Source organism: Myxocyprinus asiaticus, chromosome 30, assembly GCF_019703515.2.
Source record: "Myxocyprinus asiaticus isolate MX2 ecotype Aquarium Trade chromosome 30, UBuf_Myxa_2, whole genome shotgun sequence".
Lineage (NCBI taxonomy): Eukaryota > Metazoa > Chordata > Actinopteri > Cypriniformes > Catostomidae > Myxocyprinus > Myxocyprinus asiaticus.
The window spans coordinates 1,435,944-1,452,222 of NC_059373.1; the positions used below are offsets into that span (position 1 = coordinate 1,435,944).

General features: G+C 39.7%; 1 protein-coding gene across 1 annotated transcript; it reads right to left on the reverse strand.

The window, feature by feature from the left end:
- Positions 1–10,095: 10,095 nt before the first annotated feature.
- LOC127421501 (eomesodermin-like) lies at positions 10,096–15,082 on the reverse strand. The gene is made up of 6 exons (XM_051664591.1): positions 14,232–15,082; positions 13,797–13,951; positions 12,900–13,021; positions 12,160–12,318; positions 12,014–12,075; positions 10,096–11,237 (listed from the first exon to the last, which is right to left on the reverse strand). The coding sequence occupies exons 1-6, from the start codon at positions 14,951–14,953 to the stop codon at positions 10,460–10,462; spliced, it is 1,998 nt and encodes a 665-aa protein (XP_051520551.1). The 5' UTR covers positions 14,954–15,082; the 3' UTR covers positions 10,096–10,459.
- Between the last annotated feature and the right edge of the window lie 1,197 nt (positions 15,083–16,279).

The window sequence follows — 16,279 nt, forward strand, 5'->3', positions numbered from 1 at the left end:
TTTTTTTATTTTTTTTTTTTTTTACATCACATTGGCAAATTACGTTTAGTTGTCTTTAAAGTAATAATAACCAACAGTTCAGTGAAGCTCTCTGAGTTGTCAGAACTGGGGCCAACAGGGTCAAGAGTTCAACTCTAGAGGGGCCGCCATCTGCTCTCAATGACATTTGAACACTCTGTGGGCATTATGTCATGAAGATTTCTCTCTAAAACATTTTAAAATGCATACCAGTAACATTTCTATGAAATATATCAAAATTATTTAGCTAAACTACAATTTTGAATAATGAAGTAGCATTGATTAAACTTGACTCCAATGACAGATTTCTTATTTGATTACACTACTCTCTTGAATACTTGGTTGTCAGTGGTGCCCCTATGTTAGAAAAAAAAAAAAAAACACAGAAAAAGTACCCTCTGGGCTGCCCTTATGGTAGATAAAACATAATAAGGTGCCCTCTACGGTGGCCCAGTGTGCAAGAAGACGTGATGCAGTGCCCTCTGTGGTGCCCCAACGTGCAATAAAACGTGATGCAGTGCCCTAATGGGTGCCCTTCCAATGGAAAAATTGTGATGCAGTGCCCTCTAGGGTGCCCCAAGTGTGAGGAAAAGTGGTAAAGTGCCCTCCAATGTGCCCCATGTGCAAAACAATTTGATGAAGTTCCCTCTGGGTGCCCTTCCAGTGGAGTAAACGTGATGAAGTGCCTTCTGGGTGCCCTTCCAGTGGAGAAAATGTGATGCAGTGCACTAATGGGTGCCCCTATGTGTGAGGAAATTTGATTAAGTGTCCTAGTGGGTGCCCTTCCAATGGAGATAATGTGATGCAGTGCCATGCAGGCTGCCCTACATGCTAGAAAATTAGTTGGCCTCTATGTGCTCCTACATGCGAGACAATGTGCCCTCATGGGATGCCTCTATAGTGGAAAATGCCCTCAAGGTGCCCCTGTTTTTTTTGTTTTTTATATATATATATATATATATATATATATATATATATATATATATATATCCTTTTAAAAAACAGTTTAGTGAAAGAAGGAAGGTTATTACTTTTCTTAAACATAAGAAATATGATATAGTGTTTCTTCAAGAAACACATCTCTCCCCGCAGGAAGCTGAAAAATTTGGGAAGATATGGGGTGGACATGTTTTCTTTAGTGCTGGCTCAAATCCTATGCTCTTCCAACCAGCAATGTGCAAGCTATGCTAAGGTGCATTCAAGCACCTAAGGTGCCTTAAAGGTGCCTTCAAGTCAATGATGTGGACACAGTTTTCGCTACCCTGTCTAAGCTCCTCAAAATATATGCCACATTGCCAGTGACTAGCACTTCAGTAGAGCGGTCATTCTCTAAACTGATGCTGATCAAGACCCAGCTCAGGAACAGATGTGGGGAAGGCAGGCTCTCAGATCTTCTGCTGCTGTCCATTGAGAGGGACATCCCAGTTGACCCAAACAATGTCATTGATATTTACAAACACATGGCCAAAAGAAGAATTCTACTCTGATTCCACCACCCTGACTATCTCCTCAATATACAGCTCATTCTCAGTGACATCACTTGTGTGTGTGTGTACATGTTTATACTACATTGACCAAATATATCCACAAGGACAGTAAAACCTGAGATCACCTACCTTGTGTTGCCCAGCCAGCGGTCCCCACAAGGGAAATGGCTTATTAAACATACTAAGCGATAATGTAAAAATGCAAAAAGGTTTCTGTGAGGGTTAGGTTTAGGGTTAGGGGATAAAAATTATCATTAGGTCTGTATAAAATCCATAAAATGCTTGGAAGTCTATGGAGAGTCCCCACAATGATATAAAAACAAGTTTGTGTGTGTGTGTGTAATAAATGGTTAAATAGTTAATAGTTCCCTGTGTGTTTTTATTACAGAAGTGTAGTAGATATACTTAAAATCTGTGTCACATAATAAAACAATTTTAATCTTAACCAGGGTTTGGAACTGTTTCCCCATAAATGCATCACAAATTTCTGTGTGCTGGTGCCCCACCACATGCAGCTGGTGCCCCACCACATGCAGCTGATGCCCTTTTAATTTTTTTCGCCCCTGCCCCACAGACAGCCTGAGTCCGCCACTGTTGGTTGTTATAAGCCTTTCATGCATTCTGCAATTAATTGTCTTTGTATAATGAGCACCAAATTCTATAAGGCAAGTGATTTCCTCCATAACTGTGCTCGTTTCATGTCTCTTGTATCACTTTTCACTCTCTTTCTTAAAAAAATTACAACCAAAAACAACATTACATGTCATTTTATGTAACAAGTGGAATTATGCACAGTCTTGATCAGCCTGTCAGGGTCTCATTTGATAATTATAGTGACAGCTAATCATTTAAACACACAAGCTAAAGAATCATCTTTAGTTCTAGCACACCTGAACAGTGGAGAGCTCATATTTTACATTCAGACAAAGGTAAGAGCGTTTGATGAGTGACAGCGCTCTGTGTGTGTGTGTGTGTGTGTTATTCAGTTTGGAGATTATCGAGTGTGTTGCGTTTGTTCCCCAGGTGACGGAGAGATAGCATCCTTCATTCCCTGGGGCACTGGAGGAATGGAGGGATGATGTTTTTCTTTTTTTCCAGTGGTTTGGTGCTCTACAGGGACAGCCTAAATCTGTCGAACGCTCCTCAAAGTGCCAGTGCATTGATTTCAGTCACAACGACTTTCCAGCCCACCGGCTACAGACAACACACTCCCTGTAAGCACACACTTCACTGGAACTTGTTTGCGGTCATGTTGGATGCTTTAGTGCTGCCATGTGTCTCCTGTTGTCTCAGTGGAGAGCCACAGGGAGGCGCTGGTATTGACCCACCATCCCAGATAGCACACGTACATCTCCGAGATGTCTGTTTATGAGTGTTTCATCTGGAAAGCATCACATTCTAATTAACATCTGCTAAACATCTTAAAAAGATCAGATTTACAAACATTCTTAATCATTAACAGCAAACAACCTAAAAAATATGTCTTCCAGATGTTAAGACGCACATCAAAGAGATGTCTGGGTGATGAACATGTGCTATCAGGGTTGCTTATTGAAGTCAATGGCTGTGCATCCAATCACACTCTACAGTATTTTGGCGCACATTCATCAGTCACTTGGTGTAAGATTGTCAAATTATACAGATGTCAACATGGACAGATTGTGGCACCTCATCCTTAAAAAAAACATGAACAATACTACAGAAGTTTGAAGAACAAACCACTCAGATAACATGAAATGCACATACAATGAGGATAAACATGGTTTGTGTGACCACAATGTGTTTTGTGTGGTGAATTGTAAGCTGTCGAGAGCATGAAATTCTCGAAGTTCAGTGAAGACATTTAGAAGCTAAACACTCAAACTACATAGACGGGCCTGTTGAGTTTTTCGAAAGAAAGCAATGGGATCTCAACATCTAGTCTGTGGGAATTATTAATACATTACAACCCTGATAGCACACGTACATCACCCAGACATCTATTTTGAAGTTTTTTAGGTTGTTTGCTCATCTGCAATACATCTATAAGACTTTTGCTCTCAGAAGTCAGTAAGACATTCAGCAGATGTCTGAATGTCTTACTGACATCAGTGGTGGTGGTGTAGTAGACTGAAGCACTGAGCTGGTAAGTGGAAGGTTGTTGGTTCAATCCCCACAGCCACCACCATTGTGTTCTTGAGAAAGGCAGGTTGCTCCAGGGGGATTGTCCCTGTAATCAGGGCACTGTAAGTCACTTTGGATAAAAGCGTCAGCCAAATGCATAAATGTAGGTGTCTTTGAGATGTTTATGATTTAGACTTTAATTCAGATGTTTTTAAGATGTTTATCAGATGTTACACTATTCAGATTGCAATGCTTTCCAGATAAAATGCTCTTACATTTTTTCTTTTTTTTGGGATGTACGTGTGGCGTGTGCTATCTGGAAATGTTTGATTTGATTTTGTTTACTTTTGGACACCAAACAGAGTCTCCATTTGATGTCTGATGTAAAATCTGGGTACTAAAGCAAAACCAGTTGAGAACCGCTGGAATAGAGTATGTGTGTCATGCAAAATGTATGTGCGCCAGTGTTCGGTGTGTGTGTTCTGGTTGGTCTCCAGCGGTAGACCCCGGTCTCTCACAGGACAGCGAGGGGTGTCTGAAACCAATTCAGTGTTAAGTGCAGGTCCGAGCAGGGGACAGTTTCAGGCCCCAACACTGTTACTCATGCACTACTGACCCAGACCTTACACACACACACTCAGCCACCACACAGGCCAATGCAGGATACAGCGGGATACAGCGGAACAGTCTGTGAGATCACAACACAACAGATCTGACCTCCCTGAATCAGTCTGATTAAAGTATAAGGCCAGACTGATCTGAGAACAAATGGATCCAAGAACAGACTGCATTTAGGCGGTCTGTGATATATAAGACTGTTTGACAGCAGGATTTAACGTTTAAGGGTCTAATAGGTGCACAAAGTAATTTCTTCCAAAACGTTTTACCGTTAGAGGTGCCATAAGCGTTTTTTTCTTTTCCTTTTAGAATAGCATACATAGGACATGGCGACTACCCGACAGATATCAGTGCAATAGGTGTTGTGAGAAATCACACTTGTCTCTGAGACAGCTTTAGGCTCACGGACTCAACTAGCCAATCAGATACACTCTCTGCAAGTGAATCTCAAGGAGGTCTATAATAACTGGAGAAAGCTATCGATTAGCATTCTCATTTGAATGCTTTCATCTTTGTTAATGGACACTCAGTTCTTGATGCAGTTTTTTGCAACCTGCTTTCATACAATCATGTTATTTTACCTAGATTTACTAAATTATTTTTACATTGTTCGTTGTACGTATCACAGTATTTTCCAGGTGAAATGAACAATTGAGGGGCTACAACAACAATGACTTTTATTCACTTTTGCACATATCGCGAGTAAAACCTCAGATTATCAGTACATAAACAGTTATTTTTAGCTCTGTTCCTCACACAGTGTTATCTTATGAGATCTAAACACTTTTACTGTAGCGCATGACTCATTTGAACTTTTGCATTACATAATCAACTACATTTACAAGCTTGTTTGAGTGCGATCAAATTGCTTGACCGAAAGACTGTTGCACTTGTGATGTTAAGGAGCGGGGTACGAGTCCTGAAGAGCACGCAAGTCCACATGTGAACCCAAAGTGTCATAGAAGCACCACAAAATGACGTGGTTGTGTTTTTCATCTCACATTTGCTTTTTCTGACCCTATCGGTTAGGTTTAGATTCAAGGTTTAGGGTATGGAGGTTTTGCTGATTTAAAACTTTATGTTTGGGAGAACATTTACCTCGCTTTTAGCACCACACAGTGGACATTTCATCTAGAATCTGCCGCAATACATGTAATGCACCCCGTAATATAATTTTGCCTGCACAATGGAGTTGTAACGACATCTACCAGTAGGGGCTAACTGGGTCAGGCTAACCAGCGAAACCCTGACCTCTTGAATAATTCATAAATTCAAAGAATTATAATTTAATCATTTATTTTCCAATACATAAGCGAGCGCAAATGTCCTACTGTTTTCACGATGTTGAGATGTTCCGAACTGGTTGACCCCATGCTGTATAAAAGTGGTTTGGTGTGAATCTGGATCACTTCCTCTTTGGAAATCCCTTCAGGTGTCTGATAGCTCAGGATCAGAGCCGCCGTGTTTGTCTCTCCTCGTTTACATGCTGCGAGTCTCGGCATGCAGAGCACAGGTGAAGTGTCTATTGATTATTGTTGCTCCGGCATTAATGCATGTTGGTGTCGCAGTCGATTAACTTGTTGTAAAAGTGGAGTTCATGTCCTCCCAAAGCTCGGGGTCATGTGTGCATGTGATCCATTAGCTAAACGAACAAGACACGATCAGACATCCTCCAGGACTATTCATGAGAATTTCCCTTTCAAAGCACCACAACACTGGAATAAGTCCTTCGTATAGAGGTGGGAAATAAATGGTTTTTTAGATTTAACAAAAGTGCGTTTCAGTATATTGCATCATGTAGGGCTCTGCATGACACATTTCACAGAACTTAATTTGTGAGGAAGGCCATTTTAACAGTGTGCTTGTTTGAAGGTGATCATATACAAGACTGTTACAGTGGCCAGGTCAATTAGTCATCCGATAACAGGCCATTTTGAGATTATCGGCCGATAAACGTACACATTTGCTTATTAACACTTTTTTATTATTTTTGTGTAACTATTGTCTAAATTAAATGTTGATTCAACTTCTCATTTGTCATCATTAAGTTGTTCCTGTAGGGCTCAACATTAGCAACATCAGTGTCATGGGAAGTATACATGCTGACAAACGCATACTTTGATTGCACATTACGTTTCTTTGGATAAACGTATCTGGCAAGTGCATACAATTATAGATCAACATAAATTAGCATTTTATCAGTGTGTGTGAAGTGTATTACTGACATCATCAGTCCCTGTAGAGCACCAGAGTTAACTATTTAAGTTAAGGTAACTAGATGCAAGTAGACTAACTCAGATTTGCTATTTAAATGTTGCTGTCACAACTTTATAATTTTAACTGAGTGGATTCAAATTTCGGTCACACAATAGCAGCATAAATAATGAAGATTATAACTATATGCTACTAAACAACAAAAATAATATGATAAAAGAGCTAAAATCTCTCTGAATTCTTAATAAAAACTATTTAAATGCCCCCATATGTTCCCTTTGACCAAGAAAACATCATAAAATAATATAAGCACAAGGCATTGTGGGTATTCCCCATAGCCTTAATTTTGTACTCAATATTTTGAGTTATTAACACTTAAAATTTTAAGTCTAAGATATTTTTTAAATACAAATAAGTACAAGGAACCATCCCGAGACAGCTAGGATAGGCTCCAGCACTACCCGTAGCCCAATAGGACAAGTGGCTATAGAAGATGGACAAAGAACTAGATATTTGAGTTATGAGCCCAAAACGTGACATTTCAAGTAATGTTTAATTACTTGATTTTTTAAATAATGACAACATTAGGGTTTACAGTGCATCTGCTACTTACAAGTAAGCTCAGTTGTGGCGTGAGATCTAGATTTAGTCAATTAAGAGACTTTTTTTTTTCATCAGTCAGCTCTCTTACAAATAGACCGAAAGGTTCCAGTTAGAACCTAAATATGTCACAGAAGAACCTTTTTACTTTACACTTTACACAAGCATCTGTGTTGGCCTACTGCTGCTTTAAAAATCCCAGAAGCCAGACTGATCTGAACTGAGGAACCTTTAATAAAACATTAATTTTAACAAAACCCAAGCTGCTGAGAAAAGTACCATTTGAAAACTGACACGCATGCGGTCTCGACGTGCATCAGCAGCAGTCGCGTGCTTGTCCGCTCTTAAGTCGGCACAGCAGATGCTCGTCACCGGCAGGAGTTCGTACACGCTGCGTGAGGAGGATTGCAGCGATCTGGTCTGGGACTCTGTGACACGGGTGATGAAGGAAGGAGCACAGAACATTTTTAGCCCCGCTACCCCCATCAGTACCCCCGCCCGGGGCAGATCAGCTCCGCACCATCAGGAGCGCCACGTCATTAGAAGGTGTTAATTGGAGTTAGTCGGAGTCTTTGCTTTCTGTCAAGATGTCTGACAACAGAATTCATTAGACTTAAAAATACCGGGGCATTGAAATGAATTCAAGAGGGATTCGCTGATGAGGAAAGATTGTGAGCTGACAGACAGAGCGCGTGCACAGAGGCTCCACTTCTCATTAAAAGATGCCAAATATGGGCCCCATGATCTCCGTGCATTTTGCTTAGGAAGTTTATCAGCACGACCTACATATCCAATTTGATTCATAATATTCACACTTTAATTAGCTACTTCTTCCGAACAAGACAGCGGGAAGGAAGTCATTTGCCACCGGAATGAGAAAATTGCATGTGACAAAAATGCTGGTCTTCACCTTAAAAATGAGTCTTCTATAAACATCTTCTTCTTCTTTCGGCTGCTCCCGTTAGGGGTCACAACAGCGTGGCACAGGTTTTACGCCGGATGCCCTTCCTGACGCAACCCCCAGTGGCTGGGGGACTCTTAAGTCTTCTATATACATAAATAATATAAATAATATGTTTTGTATTATTATATTAAAGAAATATACTGGTGTCAAGACAAGTTAAGCTCAATCGACAGCATTTGTGACATAATGTCGATTAGCCTACCACAAAAATGTATTTCGTCCTTCCAAAAATCTGTGTTCCAGTGACACACATATGTGAAAAAAAGAATTTCACTGTATATATATATATATATATATATATATATATATATATATATATATATATATATGCAAAAAAAATGTATAATGTGTGACAGAATAAAGGCTTCTTCTGCTTCTTCACTTACAATGGAAGTCAATGGGGCCAATCTGTAAACATTAAAATACTCACTGTTGCAAAAGTATAGACACACGACATAAACAATATGTGTGTTAACATGATTTTACTGTGATAAAATCACTTACTGACCACATCTGTGGAAAGTTATATACAATTTTGCAACTTCGTTGCCATGACGACATATCCCGTAAACTTGGTAATCCCGGTAAATGACGATTAAAATAACTTTAAAGCTCAATAATACACAAGTGTTAATAGAAGAATTAATGCAAGTGCTTTTATAAAATTATCAGCTTCACATTTCTGCCTTTAAACCCTCCAAAATTTGGCCCCATTGACTTCCATTGTAAGTGTCTCACTGGAACAGGTTGCTGTTGTTGTTGCTGTTATCAGCATTATGCCACAAATGCTGCCGATTGACCTTAACTTGTACTGAACCCGGAATATTCCTTTAATATTTATAGCTAACCATAGAGACCCTGTAGCTACTGAAAAGATCTTAGTTTTGGGGTTGAAGATTCATTTATTGACTCCCGCACTAGGCTCCACTCTTAAGAAAAATAGTCCTAAATAGCACCAGGTGAATGTTGAGATCATTGAAACCGCTTTTTAGTTTCCATTAATAACAAGATCCTTTATTGCAGGAGTCCAGAACACTGAACATAACACAAGAATCAATTTCAGTGTGAAAGGGTTCTTTATATGATTCTAAATCATTAAAGAGCCTTTAAAGACCCTATCTGAAAAATTAAATAAAAAGGCAGGGTTATTTAAAAAGTAGCTGTTCTTATAATCTGCTGCTAGAGCTTTTTTTTTTTCTGATTAAGGTGTAATTTTTTCTTGGAATCAAATGTTGATCTGTTGAGCTAATGTAATGAACGTTATTGTGAGCTCGTTTTTTTTCTCCTAAAACAGATCTAAATGTGTTACCCAAGGCTTTAAGAGCAGAATGTATTTGTGTCACTTTCATTCAGAGCAGAGATAATGTTGACCATAAAACACACACACACACACACACACAGCTCAAATAGAGGAAGTGCCCGCACAGTGTCAAACTTACTATGTTAAATTCACCCTGAGTTTCTCTGAATGATCCAAAATAACTTCGGGGAAAAGCGGTTGAAAATACAGGCGAAGCGCAGGACAAAAACACCTCCTGAATTATGAATTAAAGAGAAAGAAATAAGAAATACCCGCGTTCAAATAAAGTAATAAATATGAACTGAAGATAAGATCCTTCACCATGTTTCTGCAGAACACAAAAACCCCAGAATTAACAATAACAAATGATATAATTCTGCGTTTCTGATTAAAGTATATTGGCTTTAGAATATTATTCGCCAAAGAAAAACAAATATCTAATGTTTAATTTATGATATATGAATTGTGGACCATTCTTCAACGCAAGACAGCTCTGGATTTGCTTTTAAAAATCAATAAACACGATTTTTTTTTTCTGTCGGATTCACAAATTTCAGCGTTAAATTTGGATAAAATATGACGCGTTTCACTTATGCAGATATTTTATTTGCATTATTTAAATGAAAGAAATGTCACAATAAGTAGAGAGCTATTGTTCACAATGAACGAATTTCATTCTTCATGGATGATTGAACCCAATTTTATAAGGTGTTGCTTTCCAATACATCCATTAAAAACGATGCGTAACAAATCAAAACTGCACTGAAGATGCAATGAAAAGACAAAATGGGTATGAAAAGCACATTTTATTCCACCTTTCATAACAGTGCCATTAGAACATTTGTACAAGATACATCACAATCTAAAGTGCACAAATACTGTACAACAGAGGGATCTTAAATAAAAGGAAAAGTCACATTGGGCTTCATAAAAAAATATGATTAAAAGCAGAATTAAGGGCATGCTTTAAAAATAAAAAGTAAAACCCCCCCAAAAATTCTTCGTATTTTACAGATAAGCAAAAATGAACAAGCACAACTGGGGGCACAAAGCTTTGGCACTTGCAGATTAAAAGGTTAAAAACACAACATGGGCAGATCACTTTAAACAAAATGAGAGAAAGAATTGATAAACGATCTGAGCGAAAAGCAGTTCTTAAGGGCTTGTATAGAAGGCATAATAACCCATAGCTTTATGGCTCTCTTTGTTGTACTCCTCAGAGCTCAAGTCCTCGCACTTTATAGTGGGTGAAGCGTCTGTACTTGAACCTCCAGGTGAGATGCACCTCCTCTTACACACCATCGAGTACCCGCTGGTGTCCCCTGAGTCTACGGACTTCAGGACCGGCAGAGTCTCCATCCAGGGGCCGGTGCTGCCGGTTGCAGCAGTCTGCGTGGAGCTCTCGTGCTGTAGCTTGTCTTTAGAGGACAGCAGATCGTCGGTGTACGCCGGAGGGCTCGGCCGGGGCGACCAGGGCAGGCCTGTGGTCATCTTCCTCTGATATGAACTTCTGCTGCTCCAACCAGCCGCCATTGAAGCGAAGGCCGAGTCGGGGTAGTAGCCCAGCGCGTGCGGGCTCTGTAGAGGCAAGGGCTTGATGCCGTAGGGCAAGAGGCTGGAGGCCGAGTAGTCGCCTTCATACGACAGGTCCAGTTTGGTGGACGCTCCGCTTTGTTGGACGGGCCCCACGAACCAGCGCTGAGCCGAAGCGGAGCTCGAGGCCGAGTCTTCGCTTTGAGGGGACAGCAGGCCATTGGTCTGTGGCACAGCGCGCTCACTGCCGTAGAAACGGTGGGTTTGTGGCAGGTTGTTTACAAACTGATCTTGGAAAAAGGGCTGCATTGCATAGCGGGCACCGGGTACAATCTGGTGTGACCGCGGAGAATCAGTAGGAGAGGGAGTCAGTCTGTCACTCTCAGGAGCAGTGTACATCCTGAGAGAGAAATGACAGAATAAGAGAGAGACATGGGGGTAGAAATGAAAGACTGTTAAGGACGTGGGTTTCCATTTCGTCATTATTACTAATTTTTCTCATGTTTTAATACAAGTACAGAATAGAATAAACATTCCATTGTAGCATATATGATTGAAGCACGCATGCATATATATATATATATTCTAATGTGAGCTTTTGAAATAGATTATACTGCCTTACAAATATTTTCAATTTTGTTTTATGTAAATATCTGGAATATTGAAAGTTTTTGAACTAAAAGGGAAAATCTGGACTTTCTGCTCATGGATACAAAATGTAGCTAACAAAAAGAGGTTAAAAAGGAATATTCCAGGTTCAAAAGAAGTGAAGCTCATTCCACAGCATTTGTTTCTAGTTGTCCCTTGTTTTTTTCTTACAGTAAGGTGCTTACAGTGAAAGTCAATGAGGCCAATCCATAAAACTTCACACAGAAAATGTAAGTGATTTTAATCACATTAAAATCATTTTAACACACATTTTGCTATGTGCATTTATGGACGGGCCTCATTTACTTTCATTCGAACCACAATTTGTGCTTTGTTTTAATTAAATGAGGGACAAGCTGAATTTGTTTTTGTAGTAACCAACATTTCAAATGCTGTTAATTGAGCTCAACTTGGTTTGAAGACATAATATCCCTTTAACAATAAATTCACGATCCTTATCTTGTTTTCATTAAATAAAATGTTTCCACAGTGACATCAGCAAGTGACTGCTGTTTGGAAGACACTTACGAATCGTAATTATCTCTGAAGCCTTTGGCAAAGGGGTTGTGGTCGATCTTGAGTTGTGTGATCTGCAAATAAACAGACATGAGGAGTTCAGAAGCGCCACAAAAGCAGAAGTGGCTACAGGGAGTTGTGGCAGTGTTTGTGCTTACGTCTGTGTTCTGGTAAGCCGTTACAGCGATGAACTGGTTTTCAGGGAAAGTGAAGGTCTGCGTTTTAGCTTCACTGCTCATGTCCTCAACTCCATCCTCTGTCACCTCCACGATGTGCAGCCGCGGCTGGTACTTATGCAGGGACTGCAGGACGATCATCTATTTTAAAACAACACATTGCATTAGTGTTTGTGCAGAGTTCATGGGCAGCACTTGCAGTTAGATGCACAGGTGTCAAAGCCACACTGAAGACCTCTCTGCTGACAAGAAGTGTCACTACACCCCCCCAAACACACTTATCTTCACCTAAGATGCATCAGTTCTTTGCATCATTTAACCTACTGAAATATCAGACGTCTTCAGAAAGTCAAAGGGTCTTGTTATTTTTTGTATTTATTTTTTTTGCTAAAAGCAGCATGCTTAAGCTTTCAAAAATGTAAGAAACACTCCGCAACATTAACAGATGTCAGCTTGTAGCTTTTTTCTTTGGCATAAGAATTATTTTAAAAAAGCATCATTAATTCCTAGTCTGACTGGTGTGACTTTGAATTCAGATTTTCATTAAGTACATTTTTTTATAAATAACTTCAAGCAGTTCGTTGGCATCAGTATTGTTTGTTTGCATGAGAACTGTTTTATGTTTCCCTCAGTTTTGCCATTTATTCACATCAGTATATTTGTTATTCGTTTGCCCGAGTATTGTTGTTTAATTACGGGAGATACTGTCTTTATTTGTTTACCTGAGTATTGTTGTTGTTTGCTCCCTTATTGTTGGTCAGCTTCAGTTTGCCAAATGATATTTCTTGCCTCATCCAGTGTGCGCCTGTGTTTGGTGATTCTGGGTGAACATACACCTTGTTTCCTAAAGCAAAATAATAACACATGCACAGAATATTTATGTTCATTGTCTTGATAAATTAAAATCTGACCAAAAAAAAAAAAAAAGGCAAATAGAATATTTGTATTGAAAATATCCTTCATGAAACACAGATGCATCGTGACTAAAAACTATTTTTTTAAATAATTCTTATACATATCAAAATAACACGTCCACCCCCGCGTACTGAAGTGTCATTCGGTTCATGAGAGATGCAAATCGCTCACATTATGAAACTTCTTTCTTTGCAGAACATTACAAAACACTCATTTTCAAAATTAAGATCTAGTGTGAAAAATATGCAAGTTATAAAAATTAGAATTTAAACAATAATCGCGCACCATGAAAACATTTCCGGTAAACGTTAATATATTTTGTAATAATTATTTTGTTGAATTTTCATGTTTTATGCTTGTCTCACTGGAATTTATCAAACATTCATAATTAATTATACCAGAGGGGCTTTTATCAAACCAACATATTTGTGCATAAATACACCAACGAACGAAATTTTAAATGTCGCTTTAAAAAAAAATTACGGAATATTTATTTTTGAATCAATAAACATTCCGTTTTTCAAGTTATTCATACTCGTGTTTTAAAATATATATTTTTGCTGGGGGTAAACAATTATTTCTGCTATTTCTATGTTAGGCTGTCATTGTGTAAATGTAACAAGATGTCATGTTGTCAAGATACGGGCTGAAATTATTGTCATATATCGAATTGTTGTTGATGTTGTTGTTGTTGTTTTTCTCACCTTGCATGTTGTTGTCCGCTTTCCCGCAGGTGACCCATTTCCCGCCCTGAAATCTCCAGTGGTTCGGATCAGCCAGAACAATCTCCACAAATACATTATAATGCGCCGTCAGGTTCAGTCCAGTGATATTAAAGCTCAGGAAGGGGAACATTCGCCTGCAAATGTCATTATAATAATAAAAAAAATTAAATCAAAACGAAAACGTTTCGATTTTACCCTCCTGGGAAAATGAAGATATTCGTTATTCGATTAATTTGCAATAAATAAAGCTCCACATTTTGAAGCACAAATTATGTTGTAAATTATCTTTTCATTTTAAGCGACATTGATCAGCCTTTTCAAAGCATATCGTGAACATTTTCCTTGTAAAGTAGTTTAATAATGTGTGCTCATTTCCAGCATATTTACTCAAAGGCGATTAAGAGCCCATCTTACCTGCCCTGTTTGGTGATGATCATCTCAGTCTGATGGCGGTGAAATTTGAGCCAGAGCGGTCTGTTACACAGGTAAACCTGCGCCCTCGCCGCGGAGCCCGAGCCCGGGATGGGCATCGAGCTCAAACTGGACCCCGGTCCGGAATAAGATGGGTAGAGGCACCCGGGACCCTGTCCGAACTGATACCCGCTTCCAAACTGACTCCGACTGGCGCACACGGCGGATGAGAACCCGGCGGGTGGAAGAACCGACCCGTAATGCAGAGATGAAGAATACCGGGACCCGTTAGAACTGCTGTACACCGAGCCGGACTGTCCGCCGTACGGGAAGAGAGAGCACGGATTGGTCACGTCAGAACTCGGTTGGGTTGAGGATATGAAATAGCGATCAGTGCCCAGTTCATCAATGTTGTACCGACGGGCGCTGGAGAGGTCACTCTCCCCACCGATCACCGGAGAGCTTTTTCTCCCGTCCGGTGCGGCCGCTGGCGCTTTAGTCCCGGTGAAGCTCTCACTCTCGCCCTCATCCAACAGTGCGTTGCCTCCACCGCTCAAGAACTTCTTGGCACCGGAACTCTGCTCGGATTCGACCCGGTCCATCTCCTGAAAGTCGAGTTGAGTTGACCCCGGGCTGTTGTTGGTGCTCTCTGAGGACGACGACAGGTTATAGAAGGCCTTGGGTAAGTTTACAGATGCGCCAGGCAGGATGCTTTCTAACTGCATTCTTCAGTGCTCTTGTATTGAGATGAGGATCGATCAAAAGCAGGTCGAGATCAATGAGTCGATCACACCAGGACGCGGCACCGTGCGCCCCTCAGTTTGACCTCTGAAGCGACACCTCCGGACTTTCAGCTGTAATGAGTGACAGGATTGTTCAAGACTTTATATGTGATCTAACTTGAAGGGGCGGAGCCTCTGGAATTCATGTGTTTTTAGCATTTTCTCATTGGCTGGGAGCGCCTAATTTTACTTCCATTTAAATTCATTTGCATTTCTCCTTGGGTTGAAATTTGGAGCGTCCATTTTTATTTGAATTTAAGAAAAGGTAACCATGGTGGGAGAAAACATTTTATTTAGCCTGTATATAAACACAAGGCCATGTACATTTTAAAAATACACTTTTTAATAGAAACCCAAAATTATTTATTACAATTATTCTCGATTTCTATAGAAAACCTTTTATTTATTTATTATGCTTTAAAGAACAACCTATAAATGAAACATCAGCAACTTATATAAAAACAAAACTCAAGAACACTAGTGGAAAATGCTTGATTAAATCTTGTGCAAGCAGCTTTACTTTTAAGAGTATATTATTATTATTATTATTATTATTATTATTATAAAAACAGTCCCGTATTTTAAAATTAATTTCCAAGTAATTAATTAGTGTTATTTCGAGATTGAGTCTAAACCCACAGAGGAACTTTGAAGTGGCTTGACACCATTTTCGATGCACTGAAAACAAAACAATTAACAAGTTCTCCTGGCTGACCTGAGAACGGTTTTATCGAAATACACACGAGCTCGACTGAACTTGGCGACCCAAACAATTAACAAACGATTAATAAGGAATCTCCTCACCACACACTGTCAGAAGCGATTGCCGTCTCTGGAGTTTCTTGTGTTTTGGGGGGTAAAAGTTCAGTCCTCTCTTTGGGTCCGTGTGTTTGGACTAATCACGCTGCACGTGCGCGGGGTATCAGGGGCAATTCTTCCTCCTCACGAGACAATTGGCTTTTTTCCCCCTCCTCCTCAAGGTTGGACGTCCCAGATTTCTCTCAGATGTCAGCAGCCAGCAACGTAATTTCTGTCTGTTTGTTTGTTTGTTTGTTTTTCAATAAAACGCATAGACGAAAACATGAGTGAGATGATGACTTGTGCAATTTTCCCGTATAGCCTACTACAGAAACATTGTGTATTTTACTCGTTTTAGTGCTTAATCTATGTGTTCTACTGTGCATTTCTAATGCATCGTTGATTTGAGCGTTTATTTGTTTAATTGTTAAGCGTTGACACGAGCCCGATTGTAAACTCAAACTGCAACAG

Bases quoted from the DNA above. Each gene is read 5' to 3' on its own strand.
- LOC127421501 (XM_051664591.1), bottom strand. From the start codon at position 14,953: ATGCAGTTAGAAAGCATCCTGCCTGGCGCATCTGTAAACTTACCCAAG. The intron at 13,022-13,796 runs GTGAGAAAAACA...ATTTTGCTTTAG, and splicing joins AGCGGACAACAACATGCAAG to GAAACAAGGTGTATGTTCAC. The intron at 12,076-12,159 runs GTAAGCACAAAC...GTTTATTTGCAG, and splicing joins CGGCTTACCAGAACACAGAC to ATCACACAACTCAAGATCGA.